The sequence below is a fragment of the Scyliorhinus torazame genome, chromosome 9 (assembly GCF_047496885.1).
Source record: "Scyliorhinus torazame isolate Kashiwa2021f chromosome 9, sScyTor2.1, whole genome shotgun sequence".
Classification (NCBI taxonomy): Eukaryota; Metazoa; Chordata; class Chondrichthyes; order Carcharhiniformes; family Scyliorhinidae; genus Scyliorhinus; species Scyliorhinus torazame.
The window spans coordinates 168,639,439-168,660,209 of NC_092715.1; the positions used below are offsets into that span (position 1 = coordinate 168,639,439).

The 20,771-nt window shown below is 43.3% G+C and overlaps 1 protein-coding gene and 1 long non-coding RNA gene across 10 annotated transcripts in view; one reads left to right on the top strand and one right to left on the bottom strand.

The window, feature by feature from the left end:
- The window catches only part of LOC140429578 (uncharacterized), a 30,886-nt gene extending 22,519 nt beyond the window's left edge, over nt 1-8,367 (bottom strand). The window contains exon 1 of the long non-coding RNA XR_011949126.1: nt 8,233-8,367. This is a non-coding gene — a long non-coding RNA (uncharacterized lncRNA). The remainder of the gene's footprint in view (nt 1-8,232) is intronic.
- LOC140429577 (spindlin-W) overlaps nt 7,928-20,771 on the top strand; it is a 137,685-nt gene continuing 124,841 nt past the window's right edge. For 3 of the 9 annotated variants that reach the window (XM_072516767.1, XM_072516764.1, XM_072516769.1), the window contains exons 1-2: nt 8,045-8,200; nt 9,577-9,661. Coding sequence is in view for 1 of the 9 variants with exons in the window: in XM_072516763.1 (XP_072372864.1) it covers nt 8,062-8,289; nt 9,577-9,661 (313 nt within the window). In the remaining 8 variants the exon portion in view is untranslated. Of the gene's footprint in view, nt 7,947-8,021; nt 9,223-9,576; nt 9,662-20,771 lie in introns of those variants that run through there. The other 6 variants (XM_072516768.1, XM_072516765.1, XM_072516770.1 and 3 more) reach the window with 4 other exon arrangements.

Consider the following 20,771-nt stretch of genomic DNA (forward strand, 5'->3'; position numbering starts at 1 on the left):
GTCTGTCTGGTCTGAACGGGCGCTCACACTATGTATGGGCTTTGTCCTGTTATTATTCAGAGTGCCTGCCTGCTGGGCTCTCTGTGGCTTTCGTGGGGTATTGCACTCTCGTGCAAAGTGACCTAATTGTCCACAGATGTAACACGACTGTGGTTTCTTTGGGGGGCTGTTCCTGCCTTCATTCACACATGCGGGGTTCTAGTGAGCTTTAACTGCTTGGATATCTGCCTCTGTCTGCTGTTCTTCGGATTTTCTAATTGTGGGTTTGTTTTGGACAGATTGCTCCCAAGTGCGGGACAACCTTTTTAAAACCTATTTTTCGTTGTGTGCTTCTTCCGAGGGGTCATAATTGGTACAGGCTTTTTGTCCTGCCTCTGTGGCATGGGAGATAAGGGTGCGAGTCCATTTGGCCATATTGTCTTGGGACAAATGGGCGCGGTCTAAGTTTCCAAAAACTGCTGTAAAATGGATCCACAGGCGTCCAGCAAACGCTGTGGGGTGTTCTGTCTTTTTCTGCCTGCACTTATTCATGCCTTCTCCTGGGTCACCTCTGTTGTAACCGATCGTGTCTTGGATCGCCGTGTGCATCTCTGCAAGCGTGCCTCCTCCTACATTCTGTGGGTCGGGAAGGGCTGCTACAACCGAAGGGTCTAAACTCAAAACTGTGCGCTTCACTTGCTCACGCTCATCCAGGCCGTACATGGTCGCCTGCTGCTTTACTCCAGCAAAGAAGTGGTGGGGGTCTGAGTTGGGGAGGAACGGTGTGATCTTTTCGCACATGTCCCGTAATTGGGTCACGGTTAAGGGGGTGGTGTAAAGGAATTCTGCGTCTCCTTCCGATGTGACTGTGCGGTGGGTAGTGACTGGATTCATGGTACCTGATCTATCTGCTCTGTAGGGGGTTGGGGTGCTTTTCTCTTTTGGGGCTTTCCTTGCGCACATGTTCCCTGAACATACCTATGCGCGGTTTTGTTTAATTCTTGCCAGTCAGGGTCGTCTTCCTCATCTAATTGGGATCCAAAGGTGCTCTGAAACCCATTTTGCACTGAAAGCAAAGACTGCAGTTCCACAATCTGCTTCCTGCATTTCGCATGATCTAATGAGCTTTGTCTGTGCTCCGTGGTGGCAGCATGGAGTGCTCTTAACGCTGCATTCAGATCACTGCACTGCCTTTGCAATGCCTCTAACTGTTTCTCTGCTTCTTCTCTTACCAGGACTGCATGTTGCGTGTCCTGATAGGCCTTATCGTACTGGGTTTGGAAGCTGCTCAGATGCACTAGACAAGACTGATGTGCCCTCTTGGCATCATCCACCTGCCGTCCTTTGCTGCCAACTTCCTTCTTAATTCTATATTCTCTCTCTTGATCTCACTAACATCGACCTTGCTCATTCGATGTCTCTCTTCTATCTCTTTGAGGAGCATCCGAAAGACCTCCTTTGTGCCTCGCAATTGTGCCAGACAGGACACGATTGCCATCGGCTTGCGAGCTTTCCCTAAGCTTTTCTTATGGATCTCTGACAGGTTCTCCCACCAAGTATGTCCTATACTCCCGGGTCCTGTTTCCTCATTATCACAGAATTCACTCCAAAGGGGCCATCCTTTCCCTTTGAGATATTTTCTGATCTCTTCTTCTCAAACGGGACACTGTCCTACTCTGCTGCTGGTCGCTGCGACCTCGAATTCCTGGGGTTCATAAGGCGTTCCATTGCCTTCATTGCCATTTTTCCTTTCTGAATGCTCTCTTTTAAAATTTGGAACGAGGGGTACTAAGGCGGTGCTGTAAACACGGGTACGGCATTCGCTACTTTCCGGAATACAAACTCCTGACAGTTTGTCGCAACAAAAATCTATCAGTTTTACCTTATAGCCCTGTTAGTTACACATGCATTAACACACTTCCGAATTATGAGGATTGATCAGAACTGCTTGAACACTTGTGGTTTTTCTGTTCTCAATTGGATTCTCAATTCAAATTTTGGGTTCTCCCGGAGTGGTTAGGCCACTTCTAAGTCAGGTCCCGTCAGAGTCAGCCACTAAATGTTGCTAACTTTTGGTTGGCTCTTAAATGTTGCCCGTTGTATCTTTACTTAATTTGCTCTGTTTTTATAACCTTTGCTCTAGAGTCGCCAGGTATCTTTGTGATACCACCACGAGGTTCAAGTTCAAGTACTGATCAATAACTCGACATACCAATTAGTAAGATTCAAATCAAAACACATTTATTATACACAGTCAATCACTACTCATGCATAAAACTCTACTTACTAGGCTATCTCTATCACTAAAAGGCCTATACTTAGCTTGTAACTGGCCCACCAGGTCAGGGGAACAAATGGCCTTTCATTCAATTCTGAGCCTGCAGGATTCAAAAGCTGGTATGGACTGGTAGCTAGGAGCGCCTATCTCGCAGCGTGCGTTGACTGGAGACTTACTTGGTTGATGCGGCAGCTTAGGCAGTTCACTGTCAAGGGTTGGTTCGCTGCTGAGTGACCCTGCCAAGAAGACCGATTTGAACTTGGGGACTCTACTTTATAGTCCCCAGGGGCTTCTCGCCGTTCGGGACGGACCCCGTATCTGGTTCCAAGTGATTGGACTACTTTCCGATCACTTGGATCGATTTCTCCAATACTGGAGCCGTTCCCTGATCGCTGGCCGGTCCCTGAGTGTCTGTTGGCCTTCCTTTGTCTTGGCTCCTGCTGGCGCCGAGGTGTCTGGCTTGGCCTTATTCACCTTACATGTTTCAATTGTTCCCGGGGATCGCTCATTAATATGCAGATGGCTGTGAGTTTCAGTGCTGTCTGGGCTTCTGCGAGTTCTAATACACAGGAGACTTTGCACTTGCTAGTTTTTCCTGGCTTGGCTGAATTTCCCTTCATTCTTTGCGGCCCTCCATTTTAAGTCGGGAAGTGGCCAACCCAGGTGGCTACACCTCTTTTGTGAACCATGGTTCCCTCACACGGCAATATCCTCCCTGCTTGACAGGGACATACCTATCAAGGACACACAGTATTTGTTCCTTGAACAAGCTCCACTTTTCATTTGTGCCTTTCCCTGACAGTTTCTGTTCCCATCTTATGCTCCCTAATTCTTAATCGCATCATAATTATCCCTCCCACAATTATAAACCTTGCCCTGCCATATGGCCCTATCCCTCTCCATTGCAATCGCGAAAGACACTGAATTGTGGTCACTATCTCCAAAGTGCTCTCCCACAAACAAATCTAACACTTGGCCCGGTTCATTACCCAGTGCCAAATCCAATGTGGCCCCATCTCTTGTCGGCCTATCCACATATTGTGTCAGGAAACCCTCCTGCACGCACTGTACAAAAACTGCCCCATCCGAACTGTTCGACCTATAGAGGTTCCAATCAATATTTGGAAAGTTAAAATCACCCATGACAACTACACTGAGACCTCCACACCTATCCATAATCTGTTTTGCAATTTCTTCCTCCACATCTCTCTTACTATTTGGGGGCCTATAGAAAACTCCTAACAACGTGACCGCTCCTTTCCTATTTCTAACTTCAGCCCATATTACCTCAGTAGGCAGATCCCCCTCGAACTGCCTTTCTGCAGCCGTTAAACTATCCTTGATTAACAATGCTACTCCTCCACCTCTTTAACCACCTTCACTACTCTTACTGAAACATCTATACCCTGGACATTCCAACAACCATTCCTGTCCCTGTTCTAACCATGTCTCTGTAATGCCCACAACATCGTAGTCCCAAGTACCAATCCATGTTCCAAGTTCCTCTATCTTATTCCGGATGCTCCTTGCATTGAAGTAGATACACTTCAACCCACCTTCCTGTCTGCCGGTACACTCCTGCGACCTTGATATCCTCCTCTGTACCTCACTACTCTCAACACTGGCTTCTGGACTACAGCTCGTTTACCCATCCCTCTGACATATTAGTTTAAACACCCCCCGAAGAGCCGTAGCAAATTTCCCTCCCAGGATATTGGTGGCCCTCTGGTTCAGCTGCAAACCGTCCTGTCTGTGCAGGTCACACCTTCCCCAGAATGTGCTCCAATTATCTACGTAACTGAAACCCTCCCTCCTTCACCATCACTGCAGCCACATGTTTATCTGCACTCTCTCCCTGTTCCTCAACTCGCTAGCACGTGGCACCGGCAACAAACCAGAGATGACAACATGGTTTGTCCTGGCTCTCAGCTTCCACCCTAGCTCCCTAAATTCCCATTTTAAATTCTCGTCCCTTCTCTTACCTATGTCATTGGTACCGATGTGTACCACGACTTGTGACTGTTCCCCCTCCCCTTTAAGGATTCTGAAAACACGGTCCGAGACGTCACGGACCCTGGCACGCGGGAGGCAACATACCATCCGTGAGTCTCATTTGTTGCCACAGAACCGTTTATCTGTCCCTCTAACTATCGAGTCCCCAATAACTATTGCTCACCTGCTCTCCCTCCTTCCCTTCTGAGCCACAGGGACGGACTCAGTGCGGGAGATCCGTTCACCGTGACTTACCCCTGGTAGGTCGTCCCCCTCAACAGTATTCTAAGCGGTATACTTGTTACTGAGGGGAACGACCACAGAGGATCCCTGCACTGACTTCTTCCTCCCAGCCCCTCTCACCATCACCCATCTATCTTGATTTTTCGGAGTAACTACATCCCTGAAGCTACTATCTATGACCACCTCTGCCTCCCGAATGATCCGAAGTTCATCCAGCTCCAGCTCCAGTTCCCTAATGTGTTTTTTGAGGAACTGGATATGGGTGCACTTCCCACAGGTGAAATCAGCAGGGACACTGATGGCGTCCCTCATCTCAAACATTCTGCAGGAGGAACATTGCACTGCCTTCCCTGCCACCCCCTCTAGATAGCTTGCGGATAAAACAAGAAAAAGAAAGAAAGAGCTTACCTGATATTCACTCAACCCCCTAGGTTAGAGGGGGTGGAAGGGTGGGGGACACTACAAGTGTAATATCTCGGGTTTAGGAACCGCCCAACTTAAATACAGGTAAAAATAAAACACTTAACCAGCAACAACTGCGCTCCGCACTATAAATGCAATCAGCTGTTATGGGCCCGCGCAAACAATTTAAATCTTTACTACTTACCCAGCAGTCACTCTGTCCTCACTCCGACCAGATTCAGCTGGATACCCCCAACAGTACGTTTTAAAAAAATTTACTCCCCTTCTCAGCAAGCACTCACTCAACAACCACTGCGCTCCGCACTGTAACAGCAATCAGCTGTTATGGGCCCGTGCAAACAATTTAAATCTTTACTACTTACCCAGCAGTTACTCTGTCCTCACTCCGACCAGATTCAGCTGGAAACCCCCAACACTACGTTTAAAAAAAATTTAGTCCCCTTCTCAGCAAGCACAGACTCAGCAAACACTGTGCTCCGCACTATGACAGCAATCAGCTGTTATGGGCCCGTGCAAACAATTTAAATCTTTACTACTTACCCAGCAGTTACTCTGTCCTCACTCCGACCGGATTCAGCTGGAAACACCCAACAGTACGTTTAAAAAAAATTTACTCCCCTTCTCAGCAAGCACTCACTCTGCAATCACTGCGCTCCGCACTATAACAGCAATCAGCTGTTTTGGGTCCGCGCAAACAATTTAAATCTTTACTACTTACACAGCAGTCACTCTGTCCTCACTCCGACCGGATTCAGCTGGAAATCCCCAACAGTACATTAAAAATTTTTTTTACTCCCTTTCTCAGCAAGCACACACTCAGCAACCACTGCGCTCCTCAGCAATCAGCTGTTATGGGCCCACGCAAATCATTTAAATCTTTACTACTTACCCAGCAGTCACTCAGTCCTTAATCCGACTGGATTCAGCTGGAAACCGCCAACAGTAAGTTTTTTAAAAAAGTTACTTGCCAGCCGTCACTCTGTCCTCACTCCGACCAGATTCAGCTGGAAACCCCCAACTGTACGTTTAAAAAAAAACTTTACTCCCTTTCCAGCAAGCACTCACTCAGCAACCACTGCACTCCACACTGTAACAGCAATCTGCTGAGGGCAATAAGAAACCCCAGAGCAACTCCGCCAAAGGCAACGTGAGATCCCAGAAAAATGGCAATTCCACCAAAGGCAACAAGAGACCCCGGAAAGAGGGAAAGAAGGGACCTCACGGGGACGAAATGAGAAAATAAACAGTCTAAACAACAGTTGGTTGTCCATCAAGATCAAAAATTCATTAAGTCAAGGTTTATTCCTCTGGAAGATGACAAAGAGGAGCAAAATGACTTCCGCGTCATTTTGAACAAACTGATTAACTGGTTGGCAGAGAAGACTCAGCAATGTTCCATATTCCAGTTGGAAGCCAAAAGCTACAAGAAAAGACTGAAGAGCTACAGAAGCAGTTGAATGAAAGAGAGGAGACATTGCAAAGAAAAGCAATATAAATTTCCAAGCTGCAAGCAAAACATAAGTAGCACATTTACGGTGACATACATGGATAACAATGATGCCAAAATAAAGGACAAAGCTCTACTGTGGTCACAGAAACAAAAGACAGAAATAAGATTGTAAAATGTAAATCAGACACAAGGAACTAGAAGAAGATATGCACTGGATGTTTTATATGTGCTGAGAACCATTGAGCTGAATGAAAATAACCTTGCAAAATGGTTTGAAAATGCACAACAAACAGATGTTTGGCTGAAATTGAGAGACACGTGGAACTGAAGATCCATTTGTGAAATGTATACTTTCAGTAAGGACATGGCAGACACCATGGAAAAAGAAAACTGATATCATACTAGGAAAGAACAGAGTGTGTATTCAATTTTGAAGGAATGGGCCAAACCCATGGTGTCTGTAAGAAAAGCAGGTGAGTTGCTAATAAAGAATAACACAACTTGAAGGAACACTAAAAGCGAATCAAACAGAGATTGCAGGGATAACAGGTAACAAATTGTATTGTAGTAGTCGGTTAGAAGGGAGGGAAGTTTGCTTTAGAGAAGAAAGGGGGATGTTGTGATATGTGCCTGCATGCTCTTATAATGTAAAGGTGCTTGGTATGACAAGGGTTAATATGGTACTGGAAAATGCTACTGCCCATCATATGATGTATAGTCACATGGCAAGAGACTGAGAGAAATGTCTAGAGAGAACCTCTGTAAGTAAGCAAACAGGGTGCATGGTGAGCAGCACCATGCATGATAGTAACCTGGGAACTGTAAATAATTAAAGACTACCGATATAGTGTTCATGTTTAAATATACAAGTCTCAAGATCTTCTCATTGAGACACAATATTATAATAGTATCTGCTCTTCTCTAATTAGGCCTATTGTTCATCTCCAATTTTAATCACTCCACCATTGTTGAATGTAACCTCAGTTGCCTGGGCCCTAATCTCTGACTAAACCTCTCCATCTCACATTCTATCTCCCTCTTTGACCAAGCTTTTGGTCATCTGCCTGAATATCTCATGATGTGGCTCAGTGCTAAAAGTAGTTGTATAACATTATTTGGGCATTTAAGTGCTACATGTAGGTGCAGAGTAAATCTAAATTATTGTTGTACTATCTTAGTTCCTAGTATGATTTACATGGATAGGATCATTCGCCGTATTACTTTCACAACATTAATTTCCCCCGTATTTATCCACTGGCTAAGAAAGCTGCTTTTGCAAGAGAATTTGCAAATTTCTGCACTTTAACTATTAGAGATTAAAATATCTTAAAAAAAAAATATTTCAAAACTTGTTTTTTTTTCAGCAGACCACTACGGTTTCACCATCACAAGGTTCGAAGCAGAACAAAAGAAACTCGGGAGCTTTAAATTGGCGCGCCTGCGCCGGGGAGGGGGGGGGGGGGTGACAGAAGCTCGTTGGAGCGCAGTCTCTTGTGTATGTATGATACCAGTGAAGGACATGCAAGCAAGTGCTCTCCACTGCTGAGCAGACATGGGACACTTTCTGGCAGGAAGTCGGCAGTACGCGACGTTGTACCGACTGCAGCTAGATGCGGAATCCACGCGTTGACCCACTATTTGGCAGGAGGGGGGTGGGGGTGGGAAGGGAAGGCAAAGAAAGGAAGGGAGGGAGTGAATGAGCTTTAACGTCGTCGTTGCGGCAGTGTGTGTTTGTGTGAGACGGTGCTGTAGTGTTTGTGGGCGAGGGGGAGACAAGAGGCTCCGGTCTTGTTTGTTTGTGTGTGTGTATATATTATATATCTATCTATATAAAGGTAAAGGATCACGAATACTTTTTTTGTTTTACCTTACAGTCGTACGCAAGTCTGTCGTGTTTTCAGAAAATAAAGCGGCACCGGGTGAGGTAATGGGGAGCAGAATAAATGGGAGAAGAATGAGGAAGCACAAGTGGGGATAAAGTGTGTGAGAGAGAGAGAGAGACTCTCTGGCTCCTTTGTTCGAGCGCGAGCGATGGTTGAATTCTGAGCCTAACCGCTTCTGATTCTAATGCTGCTCGTGCAGACAAATAGTGCGGCACTGCTCAGCTGCATCATGGCTGCTTACATTGCTGCTGTGATTTTATATATATTTGTGTTCCATCTTTATACGTTATACTGGAAATGCCCAGCGACTTTAGTGGGCACAGAGCTGTTTTAAGTATTAAAATGACCAGCCTCTCTGAAGGTTTTTTTTGCTCGCCCTTTTCAGCCTTTCCACCACCCCCGCCCCATCTATGGGTTCAGGTTCACTGTGTCATTGAAGAAGGAAGGTTTTTTTTGTGTCGATGCAAAGTAAAACGTAGATTTTTCATACACCGACCGAACCAAGGAAATAAATGAACTTGGAAGATTTGTTTTCCGCATTTCTCTATGGTACTAGATTGGAATGCTGGACCATGTTCGCTGGATTCGAGTTAGCTTATGCTGAAGTGCAGTTGCATGATTAATGGATGCAAATGCTTCATTCAGCACTCAAATCCTGGTTTAAATATTTTGCATTTTCACCTAACTGTTCAAAATATTTAAATCTGTGTTTAAAATAGCTTTTCTATAACTCTTAACTGCAAATTAGTAATATGTTTGAAGTATGATGTCAGTATGGAAGACGGTGCAAAGAGAGGTATCTAGCATCTGCTCTGTTTCTGCCACCACACAAACCAACCCAAAACAAGAATAAACTCCCACATGACATGTAAACATAGTCATTGAGGAATAATTTAAAGATTCAAATCCATAATAGTCCTATATTATGTACATGATGGACATAGGCAATTTCACTTTCCAGACTATTCTGCTAGGTAATTTTAAATTTGTGATCTGATATCAAAATTTAGTTTTGAACTGAATGACAATGCATTATTGTTTAGTAATCACTTTTATTGAATTCTCTAATATTGCAAATTATTGTAGTGTGTAGAAAAAGAATGGTAAATTATTGCCCTGGGCATAAAAAAATAATTGTTGACTGGATAATGAGCCTCTGAATGCTGTCATTGTTATTACATTGCTCACTTGCATAACCATATCAAACTGCACTTTTACATATTTCAATTTTATGCTTAATACGAATCATTTTAAATGCCTTTTGAAATGTCATTAATACAACATATAGGTATTATTGAAATGTAATTTTTTTTCCCAATTTCCTCAAGGTGCCAGCACACTCAAGAATATGGTTTCTTGGGCATCGGCGTCTCTGCACTTCTTCACTTAGTCATTCTTCGTTTCTGAGGCTAGGTAAGAAGCATCACAGTCAAGCTTGGATCATTTTCATGCCTGACATTTACTTGCCTATTTTCAATCATTGTGACTACAGGTTCTGACTGGACTGTTTACTCTCTCACCAGCGCAAAGTTTATTGGGCCAATTTTTGTGGTCCAACCTGCACCTTTAGTAGAGAATTGAGAATGAAATCTAGGATATTCTTAGACATGATATTGGATGGTGCTTTTACCTACTAAAGAAAACAAGAATATTAATTTATAACTGCTTACACCCTCGGGATGTCCCAAAGCAATTTATAACCAATGAAGTACTTTTGAGTCGGTGTTGTATTGTAGGAAAATGCAGCAAGGTTCCACTGAAAACATTGTGATTATGACTAAATAAACTGTTTTAGCGATGTTGGTGAAGAGGTAAATGTTGTCCAGACACCAGGCGAACTTGCCACTTCCTCGAATAGTGCTGCAGGATGCCATGCCATCCATCTAAAAGGGTTGGTATGGCTTCCGTTTAATGTCTCATTTGAAAGGGTTACCTCTGAATGTAACACTCCTCAATATCCAATGGATTATTTGCTTAAATCTCTGGTATGGAAGTGAAATTTTACCACTGAACTAAGACAACCGGGAGCAGTTGGGTTGATGGAATTGTGAGGCTATGAATGAATAAAGATGTGAGTAGTACTTTTTTTTAGTAGCAAGAAGTGGGCAGGGAAGCTTGGGAAACAGGAGAGCAACAAAGCATGAGATGACAAAGACATTGAATAGTCTAAGCAGAAAGCATTGCACTAGTAGGAGAGGCTGAGCTTTAATATTGTCATGTTTAGTTTAAGATGGACAAATATGCTGTCTTTGATTGACCTGCTGAGGATATCTGAGATTATTGCCGTTTCACATTCCTTATATAACAAATATTCTGGAATTTGTAACAAATTATTTCTGAGCAGTGTATAGGTTTCAAAGCAATTCAGTTAGCCAAGGTCAGTTGCCTTCTGCAGATCTGCAGACAGTGGAATGTTGCAAATATATTGGTTGGTGTTCTTTCCTCCTTCTACATGACAACTTTGGATAGCTCTTGTCTTGAACAAATAGTACTTAAAGAGCCTTTGAAGCTTTTCTTCAATTTATTTGGGAGACCATAGGTTTTGTGTAAATAGGTTGAGCAGATGATGCATGATGCCTTTAATTAATACACCGGCATCTCCACATCATGGCCTTTAATTAATGTTCTTGACTGTTTGTCTGTGGCTGACTCTGCATCATGACCAAATTCCAGAATTGGGTTGATAAAGCTTCATAAGGTCTGAGGAAAGCTCCATGGGTAACTCCATGTTTCTTTCTACAGAGGATTTGCAATTGACTCAACTTGGTGATGCCTTGGTAGTGATGTCATTGATTGTAATTTTAGGAATGTTAACTCTGTCTTAGTGGAAACCTCTGAGTCAGGAGGCCACTTGTTCATGCCCCACTAGAGAGGATTGAGCATACAATCTAGGCTGTCACGTTTTGTGCAGTACTGAGGGAGTGGAACACTGTTGAAGGTGTTGGTTTTCTGATGAGACATTAATAAGTATGTTTTTTATCTATTTAACATCTGTCCTGTAAGGTGGAGGCAAAGGATGCCATTGTATTGTTTGAGGAAGGGAAAATAATTCCTTCCGGGTCCCCTTCCCCTGAACCAGCTTCACTGTAACAGTTTGTCTCGTCATTACCTATTTGGTATGTGCAAATTGACTGTCACGTTTCCTCCATCACAATAGTAACTACATTTCAAAAGTTCTTAATTGGCTGAAAAATGCTTTTTGGCATCCTAAAATTGTCAAAGGCACAATATAAATTTAAGTTCTTGTATCTCTGTCTCTGGGGATTGGACATCTTAGTGTATTCACAATCTGTCTGGCTTATCTTGACACCTCGTGTTGGAACCTGGTAGAGTCACTATTTCATTTGTCCTTGTACATAGTTCAGGTTGACTCCGAATTAGCAGATTTCCCCAAAAACCTGTAAGCCAAAGAACATAAGATGTATTTCTTTAAATTTAAACTGCAGCATTTCAGAGGCACTTCACTTGTGGATCTTATGGACAAATTTGATTCTTTGTGCCCACAGTGGATATGAGTAATTTGTATATTTCAGGTGTCCACTCTTTTATATTTCCCTCTAATGTTCCAAATAACTTGGTGAAAAGGGACTTCATTGTGTTTGTTACTTTAAGAATATAGCTTTAAGGTTGATGGGAAGGTTATCTCGATGTGTTTGGTTCTTGGAATTGCCTGTCTGAAGTTTGCAAGAACGTCGGGAGCTACAATTTGTAATTATGATTTCAATTGAAGAACACTTGAATATTGAGCGTGACATTCTATTAAATCACACACAACCTTGTAAAGCAGCAACAAAGTCCATTGCAGCCAGTATGACTTTTATATTCTCTTACATTACCTACCATTGTAATGTGTGTAATTATACATTTGTATATCTTTCAGCCCACTACTCTCTTTTCTTCTTTCTACTTCCCTCTCCACCAAAAATACGAGAGGATAGATTGGTGTCTTGACTTGTTAGTTGGAACATTCTGATGTAGGTCTTTCAGGTGGAATCCCACCAGATTACCATACATTGTGTTTCACTGCTTGCAATCTGGTCACAATTTTGGAATTGTGAAGTTTACTCAGTGTGGATACAATCCGACAAAGTCAGTATGGATTTATGGAAGAGAAGTCATGCTTGACAAATCTACTGAAATCCTTTGAAGATGTAACTAGTTGAGTTATCCAGGGAGACCCAGTGGATGTGGTTTATTTAGACTTTCAGAAGGCTTTCGACAAGGTCTCACACAGCAGATTACTATGTAAAGTTAAAGCACATGGGATTGCAGGTAGTGTCTTGAGATGGATAGAAAGCTGGTTAGCAGAAGGGAAGCAAAAAGTTTGAATAAATGGGTCTTTTTCTGGTTGGCAGGCAGTGACTTGTGGTGTACCCCAGGGATCTGTGTTTGGATCTCAACTGTTCACATTATATATTAATGATTTGGACGGGGAAACTAAATGTAATATCTCCAGATTTGCAGATGGTACAAAGTTGGGTGGGAGCGTGAACTGCGGAGAATGCAGAGATGCTTCGGTGGGATTTGGACAGGCTGAGTGAATAGCATATGCATTGCAGATGCATAATTATGTGGATAAGTCATAGAATCGCTGCAGTGCAGAAGGAGGCCATTCAGCACATCGAGTCTCACTGACTCTCTGAAAGAGCACCCTACCTAGACCCATGCCTCATCCTATCCTCGTAACCCCACCTAACCTTCGGACACTAAGGGGCAATTCAGAATGGCCAATCTACATGACCTGCACATCTTTCGACTGTAGGAGGAACCTGGAGCACCTGAGGAACACCCACGCAGAAACGGGGAGAATATGCAAACTCCACACAGGTCACCAAAGCTGGAATTGGACCAAGGTCCTTGGCACTGTGAGGCAGCAATGCCAATCATCGTGCCACCGTGCTGCCCAAATGTGAGGTTTTCATTTTGGCAGCAAAAATATGAAGGCAGATTATTATTTGAATGGGTGTAAATTGAGAGAGTTGGATACTCAGCGAGACCTTGGTGTCCTTGTGCATCAGTCGCTGAAAGAACAAGCAGGTGTAGCAGGCAGTAAAGAAGGCAAATGGTATGTTGTCCTTCCTAGCAAGAGGATTTGAGTATAGGAGTAGGGATGTTTTACTGCAATTTTGTATAGGGCATCGGTGACGCCACACCTGGAGTATTGTGTGCAGTTTTGGAGTCCTGACCCTCGTATGAGGAGAGACTAAATCGATGAAGATTTATATTCATTGGAGTTTAGAAGAATGAAAGGGGATCTCATAGAAACTTAGAATTTGGATTAGACAGGGCAGATTCAGAAAGGATGTTCCCGATTGGAGAAAGGAGGAAACAAAGAGCCTGCAAAAGGATTTAGATAGGTTAGGTGAGTTTGGGGATGGATATCCTTACACATGAATCACAAGTTAACATGCAGGTAGAGGAAGTAATTAGGAAGGCAAATTGAATGTTGGCCTTTAATATGAGGAGGCTGGAGTATAAAAGTAGGGTAGTCTTGCTCCAACTGTCTGGGGTATTGATGAGATGTGCCTAGAGTACAATGTGCAGTTTGTTTACTTAAGGAGGGACATACTTGCATTGGAAGCAGTTCAGAGAAGGTTCACTAAGCTGATTCCTGGGATGATGGGATTGTCTTGTGAGGAAAGGTTGATCTGGTGGGGCCAATACTCCTTGACTTCAGAAGAATGAGGTGTGACCTGATTGAAATATATAATAATCTGTTGGTGGCTTGACAGGGTAGAATTATGGGAGAATGTTTCCCTTTGAGGGAATCCAGAACTAGGGGAACAGTTTTTAAAGATAAGGGATCTTCCATTTAAGGTAGAGACGAGGAAGAATTCTCTTCCCTAGAGAGAAGTGGAGGTAGGCTTGTTGAATATATTCAAGATGGAGTGAAATATGTTTTTATCGACGAGGGGGTGGAGGCAAGAAAAGGGTTGTGAAATCAGATTAGCCATGATCTTCTTCAATGGCGAAGCAGGCTTGATGGGCTAAATGGCCAATTTATGCTTCATAAGGACATGTTGATGTCTGGAGACCCTATGAATAATGTAATTTTAATGCGGCAGGCACACTGGGATACATTTTTGCATTCGTGCTCTGGGTGTGGAATCTTGCTTGATGGAAGAGATGATTGATGAGACGTTAACTTTCCAAATTTCCACTCAAAATTAAAACTGGAAAATTGAATGGGTTGAACCATGTACCATATTGTCCAATCTGGTCTTCTGCCAGTGAGGTTACGTGTTGCAAACCCTGGGTCACAATTTACCCCAGTATTTTTGGTTTTGTCCCTGTACATGCATGCAACCTAATTTGGTGACTGATATTGCCGTTGTGAAAGATTGAAAAGTAAAATGCCATGAAGCAAAGCTTCGGTACTTTGCGCAAATTAACAAAATAGAAACTTTATCTGAACAGTATTTTCTAAACTGGTTTCAGTTGGTAACATCGCACATACATTTTCAAAATCTGACTTTAGGTTAGCTAATAAGGATGCAGTAAAGTCAATTTTGAAATTTTAGATCTACAATTTCTCAATTTTTGGTTAAAATGAATTAGGGTGGGTTCTGCAGTTTTACATATTGGTTCATTATCTCTGCAGAAGCAGTGATACAAGGTCTGTTTCTCCCTACTGGTAAAGAATTTTGGAGCAGACAGGTCATTCGGACTAATCGATCATTGCCATAGTTTATGCTCCACACGAGCCTTCTCTCATCTTACTTAATTTTAACCTATTGACATCCTTCTATTCATTTTTCCTTCCTATACCTGTAAAGCTTCCTTGTGTTGCAAGCCCACAGCAAAACTATAAAGATGACTTCTGTGGGAAATCAAAAAGTCAAGCTGATGTGGTTGGAATAATGTTCTGAGGACTGGATTATGACATACAGCCAGAAGGATCTTGCATTCTATTAAATGGTCTCATCTGGCTGTAATTTGTTTCATAGCATGAGCCAAATGATGAGATGTACCTTTTATGTAAACTTAAGTAGGTTATTGAATGGCTGTTTCTTGAGCAACATTGTATTTTGATACAGGTACCTTAAAACAAGAGCTGAGGGTAAACCTGGATACTTCATGAATAACACACAATTGACAAGTTAAATGGATTAGAGGAATCTTATAAATAGAAACAGAAACATTCAATATTTTATTTGTTGCTGCAAATTATTTTGTGAAGTTGCTGTTAAATGTTTTATATTGAAGGTAGATTGGTTTGTTCAGTACTTTGAAATTTCTTTTCCCTTTGGCCAAAATGTGGAAGAAATGTTCAGCAGGATTAGTTGCAGTGGCCTGTGGAAGAAATGTTCAGCAGGATTAGTTGCAGTGGCCTGTGGAAGAAATGTTCAGCAGGACTAGTTGCAGTGGGGTACATCTGATATTTAAGTTTGCTTGTGGACTGTTGTGCACATATACTCATGTGAGTTCAGAAACAAGTGTTATGGGTATGCTGACTGTGCTAGACATACAAACAGACATGGTTTGGGAAATAATTGATCATTTATTTTATAATTTGCATGGATTTTTAAGTCAGACTTTTGTTCTTGAAAATATACAGCAAAATTCCACCATGAGGCTGGATTTATTTTTGAATCAGTACTTTAAATGTTTTAGACCCTTTTTCACTTCTTCCACCCAGTTAGCAGATTGGAACCAGCTGCCCAAAACAGCATGTGCTGATGATGCCGTACTATTTATTTCATTTCCCTCCCTGTGGAGGAAATAACTTGTTGTCTCCAGACAGATTAGACAATTCCCTTGTGGATGATCCCAGGTGTAAACATCCTGCATCTTTTAATTGTATTGCAGGTAGTGCAACAATGGTGCAGCTAGAACCAACTGGCAGAAACAAAATGTTAAATGCTAAAATGGGTTTGGTGGTTACTCTGAGCATATCAACGGGAAAAAATTATATTGCTGTATAATCATTAATTTTACTACAACCCAATGTTTGCCTTAGTAGTTCAACAAGGTACCACATTTAACACACAGGAGAAATGTTTTAGGGTTACATGTAAGAAGCTGGAAGTGTTATCTTGGAGTTTCTAGGGGCTGATGATTCATATCTGGTTTCAGCTAATCTCAAAAGTGAAAGCATTTGTGTTGATTGCTCTATCTATGAAACCCATCTTGTACTTCTTCAGTCCTATCCCCACTAAACATATGACCAACCAACTTCCCTTCCTGGTTCCCATGTTAGTTAACTGTTTTCTCTCCATGTATTTAGCTCTGTTGGCTAGCCAGCTGGTTTCTTAGTCTGTTTGGCTAGACAGCTGGTTTGTGATGCCGAACAAGGCCATCAGCGCGGGTTCAATTTCTGTATCAGCTGAGGTTATTAATGAAGGCCTTCTCAGCCTTGCCACTCGCCAGAGGTATGGTGATCGTTAGGTTAAATCACCACCAGTCAGCACCCCCCCCTCCTCTCAAAGGGGAAAGCAGCCTATGCCTGGGACTATGGAGACTTTACCGTTGCATTTTACTTCAAATCTTCCATTGTCATTGTTTTTCTCAAAAGTCCTACCCTCCAACTTATCTTTCCTTTCCTCTCAATTCTTTGACTGTGTTGCTATCTCTAAAATTTGTCATCTTTCCTGGACCCCCCACCTCGCTTTGTTCCATTCTTATCCTTCTAATCATAGCCAAAGAATGTTTTTTAATGTTTTCTTCCTGCTTCTTCACTGTCCTCAAAGATCCATCCCTGCGCCATTCCTATTTCCCATCTGTGACATAATCCAGAAAGTGTCTCCTTCCACATGCATGCTAACAACCCTCAGCATGACCTCATCAGAATCCCCCTCAACCCAACTCTTCACTGTCCTTGAATTGTCAGACTGCTTAGCCAAAGTGTTGATTGAGCAGAAATATCTTGCAACTAAATATTAAACTCCATTCCCTAGTCCGTCCTTCCCATTCCCTGCCTAAACCAGGCTGTTTGCAACTTGGCCTCATCTTTGACACAACCACACAAGACATAGGAGCAGGAGTTACCCATTTGTCCCCATGAACGTGCTCTGTCATTCAATTAGATCATGACTGATCTTCTACCTCAGCAATTTTTCCGCACTGTCCCCATGTCCTTTGATATCTTTATCTAGAAATCTTATCAATCTCGGTCTTGAACATTCTTGATGACTTGAGTTTCCACAGCCATCTGGATAGAGAATTCCAAGATTTATCACCCTCCAAGTGAACAGTTCCTCCTCACCTCGGTCCTAAATGGCCCACCTCTTATTTTGAGTAACTGCCTTCCACCTCTAACATCACCTGACTCTGCCCATGCCTTAGGACGTATGCTGCTTAAATCCTTGTCCATGCCTTTGTTACTTCGAGATGTGATTATTCCAATACACAAATGGCTGACCTCCCCTTCATAAACTTGAAATCATCAAAATCTCTGCCCATGTCCTTATTTGTGCAAGATTACATTCAACCTTATCCAATAGCTTGCCGACCTATATTGGCTCTTTGTTAAGCAATGTCTCAATTTTAAAATTCTCATTCTTGTTTTCAAATCCTTCCAAAGCTTTACACCTTACAGGCTTTCCTGTAAACCCTCTATGTGCCTGCAGTCTCCTTCAGCTGTCCAATTCTGGCCTGATTTTAATTTCTGTACCATTAGCAGCTTGTACAGTGGTGGAGTTTATATGATTCTCTATCGTTAGAATTGTAAGAAGGTTATACTTTGGAACTGTATCTTTAAATTTACGGTAAATGAGAGGGATCATGTGATCTTTCTGAGAGGCTACCTGTCTGTAAAAGCTGGGTGTAATTAGTAAGGATCAAATGGAAGACTGAAATTGTATTACTGAAAGCAAGGTGAACTTTATGTACATTTGACCATTGTAGATGTTGCTATGTCCGCAAGTAAGTCTCCTGAAAACATAAAGATGTTACCAGTATCAAGATTGTAAATAGCTGTGCTGAAATGTGCCCCATTGTTTCTAAGATGAAAGGCTGTTGTGGTCAGAGATGGCTAATTAACATTTCTACTTGGAATCAGGGCTAAAGGTGTTTTTCCATTGTCATGGGGATGGGGAAGTCATTTTTGGGATCAAGTTACAGGCTTTCCTCTCAACCCAGAAATATGTCGGACTGAGACAGTTGATGTTTTAGTCTTCAGTCTATGTAAGGACCCTTCCTGTTGGTTCGCTTATTTCCTATTTAATTTTGTTGGTATCGGTTTTGGTCCATGGATCTTTAATGGAGACATAGCTTTAAGTCGAGCAGAGGAAGTGAGGAAGTAAAAAGTCTCTCCTCTCTCTCTCTCTCTCTCTCTCTCTCTCTCTCTCTCTCTCTCTCTCAAATGTTGGCCCCTTTTTTTTCATAGAATCCTTAGTGCGGAAGGAGGTCATTTGGCCCATCAAATCCACACCGACCCTTCGAAAGAGCACCCCACTTGGCCCATCGAGTCCACACTGACCCTTCGAAAGAGCACCCCACCCAGGCCCACTCCCCCGCCCTATACTTGTAACCTCACCCAACCTTGCTTGCTGTTACTGTGAGTTTGCAGAAAGCCACAGAACTCTCAAGGTGGAAACAGCTCTCTCTGCTGCCTATTGTATAAAGGAAAAAGTCTCTAGATGCTGATGAGTCTACAGTGAAAACTATTACAGACTGAAAGCAAAGACATCCAACAGGAGGCTTGGACTGAAAGAATCTAACTGGAAGACATCCATCTAAAATAGAGACCTTTAAATAACAATGAAACCAAACACCCGAGACCTTGTTAATCATGGCCGGGGACTTTCAACAAGGGCAACCTCTAGTGTACTGCCAAAATTCCACCAGCACATCTCCTGTCCCACCAGGGGAGACAAAGCTCTTGACCACTGCTGCTCAAAAATCAAGGGCGCCTACCGTTCCATCCCCGACCACACTTTGCGAAATCAGACCATAAGACGGTGCTCCTTCTCCCAGCATACGAGCAGAAACGCAAGTGGGAGAATGCAGCTAAGAAGGTCGTGTAGTGCTGGTCCGAGGAAACAGAAAAGCTCCTACGTGACTGCTGGGAGACAGTGGACTGGTCCATATTTAAGAACTCACAGTGACCAACTTAAATGAGTATGCCACCACCATCACAGACTTCATCAGCAAATGTGTTGGCGACTGCTTGCCAAAGAAAGCAGTACGTACGTTCCCCAACTGGAAACCATGGCTTAATCACGAGATTGACTCCCTACTGAAGGACCGGTTTGAGGTGTTCAAGTCAGGCGACCCTGACCTATACAAGAAATCCAGGTACGACCTCCGAAAAGCCATCCGGGATGCCAGGAGAGAATATCAGACCAAGCTAGAGTCACAGATTAGCGTTACTGACTCTCGGCGGTTGTGGCAAGGCCTAAAAATCATAACGGGCTACAAAGCGAAGCTGAGCAGTATCTCCGGCAACAGCGCACTCCCTCCCCGATTAACTCAATGCATTCTATGCTCAGTTCGAGCAGGAAACCAACGATCCGCTGTCGCATGCCCCAGCAGCCCATAACACGCCCATGTCCACCGACACAGCTTCCAAAATCAGATTGGCCTTCCTGAAAGTGAACCCTCGGAAGGCGACGGGACCGGACGGAATCCCTGGTCGAGCACTCGAGCTTGTGCGGACTAGCTGGCAGATGTGTTCGCAGACATCTTTAACCTGTCCCTACTCCGCTCCAAGATCCCCACCTGCTTCAAGAAGACCACCATCATACCGGTGCCAAAGAAGAACCAGGCAACATGCCTCAATGATGACCATCCGGTGGCCTTGACATCAGTCGTAATGAAGTGCTTTGAGAGGTTGGTCATGAAGCGCATCAACTCCATACTCCCAGAATGCCTTGATCCACTGCATTTCGCATACCGCCGCAACCGGTCCACAGCAGACGCCATCTCCCTGGCCCTACACTCCATCCCTAGAGCATCTCGACAACAAGGACTCCTACATCAGACTATTATTTATTGACTACAACTACGACTTCAACACCAAAATCCCAGCCAAACCCGTATCAAAGCTCCAAAACCTAGGACTTGGCTCCTCACTCTGCAACCGGATCCTCGACTTTCTGACCCACAGACCACAATCAGTAAGAATAAACAACCACCTCCTCCGCAATAGTCCTCGATACCGGGGCCCCACAGGGCTGCGTACTTAGCCCCCTTCTATACTCCCTGTACACATGACTGAGTGGCAAAATTTGGATGTCAACTCCCATCTACACGTTTGCTGACGATATGACCATAGTGGACTGGATCTTGAATAAAGACGAGTCAGAATACAGGAGGGAGATCGAGAACCTAGTGGAGTGGTGCAACAACAACAATCTATCCCTCAATGCCAGAAAAACTAAAGAGGGGGTCATTGACTTCAGGAAACAAAAGTACTGTACACACCCCTGTCAGCGTCAATGGGGCCAAGGTGGAGATGGTTAACAGCTTCAAATTCCTAGGGGGGCACATCACCAAAAATCTGTCCTGGTCCACCCACATCGACGCTACCACCAAGAAAGCACAACAGCGCCTATACTTCCTCAGGAAACTAAGGAAATTT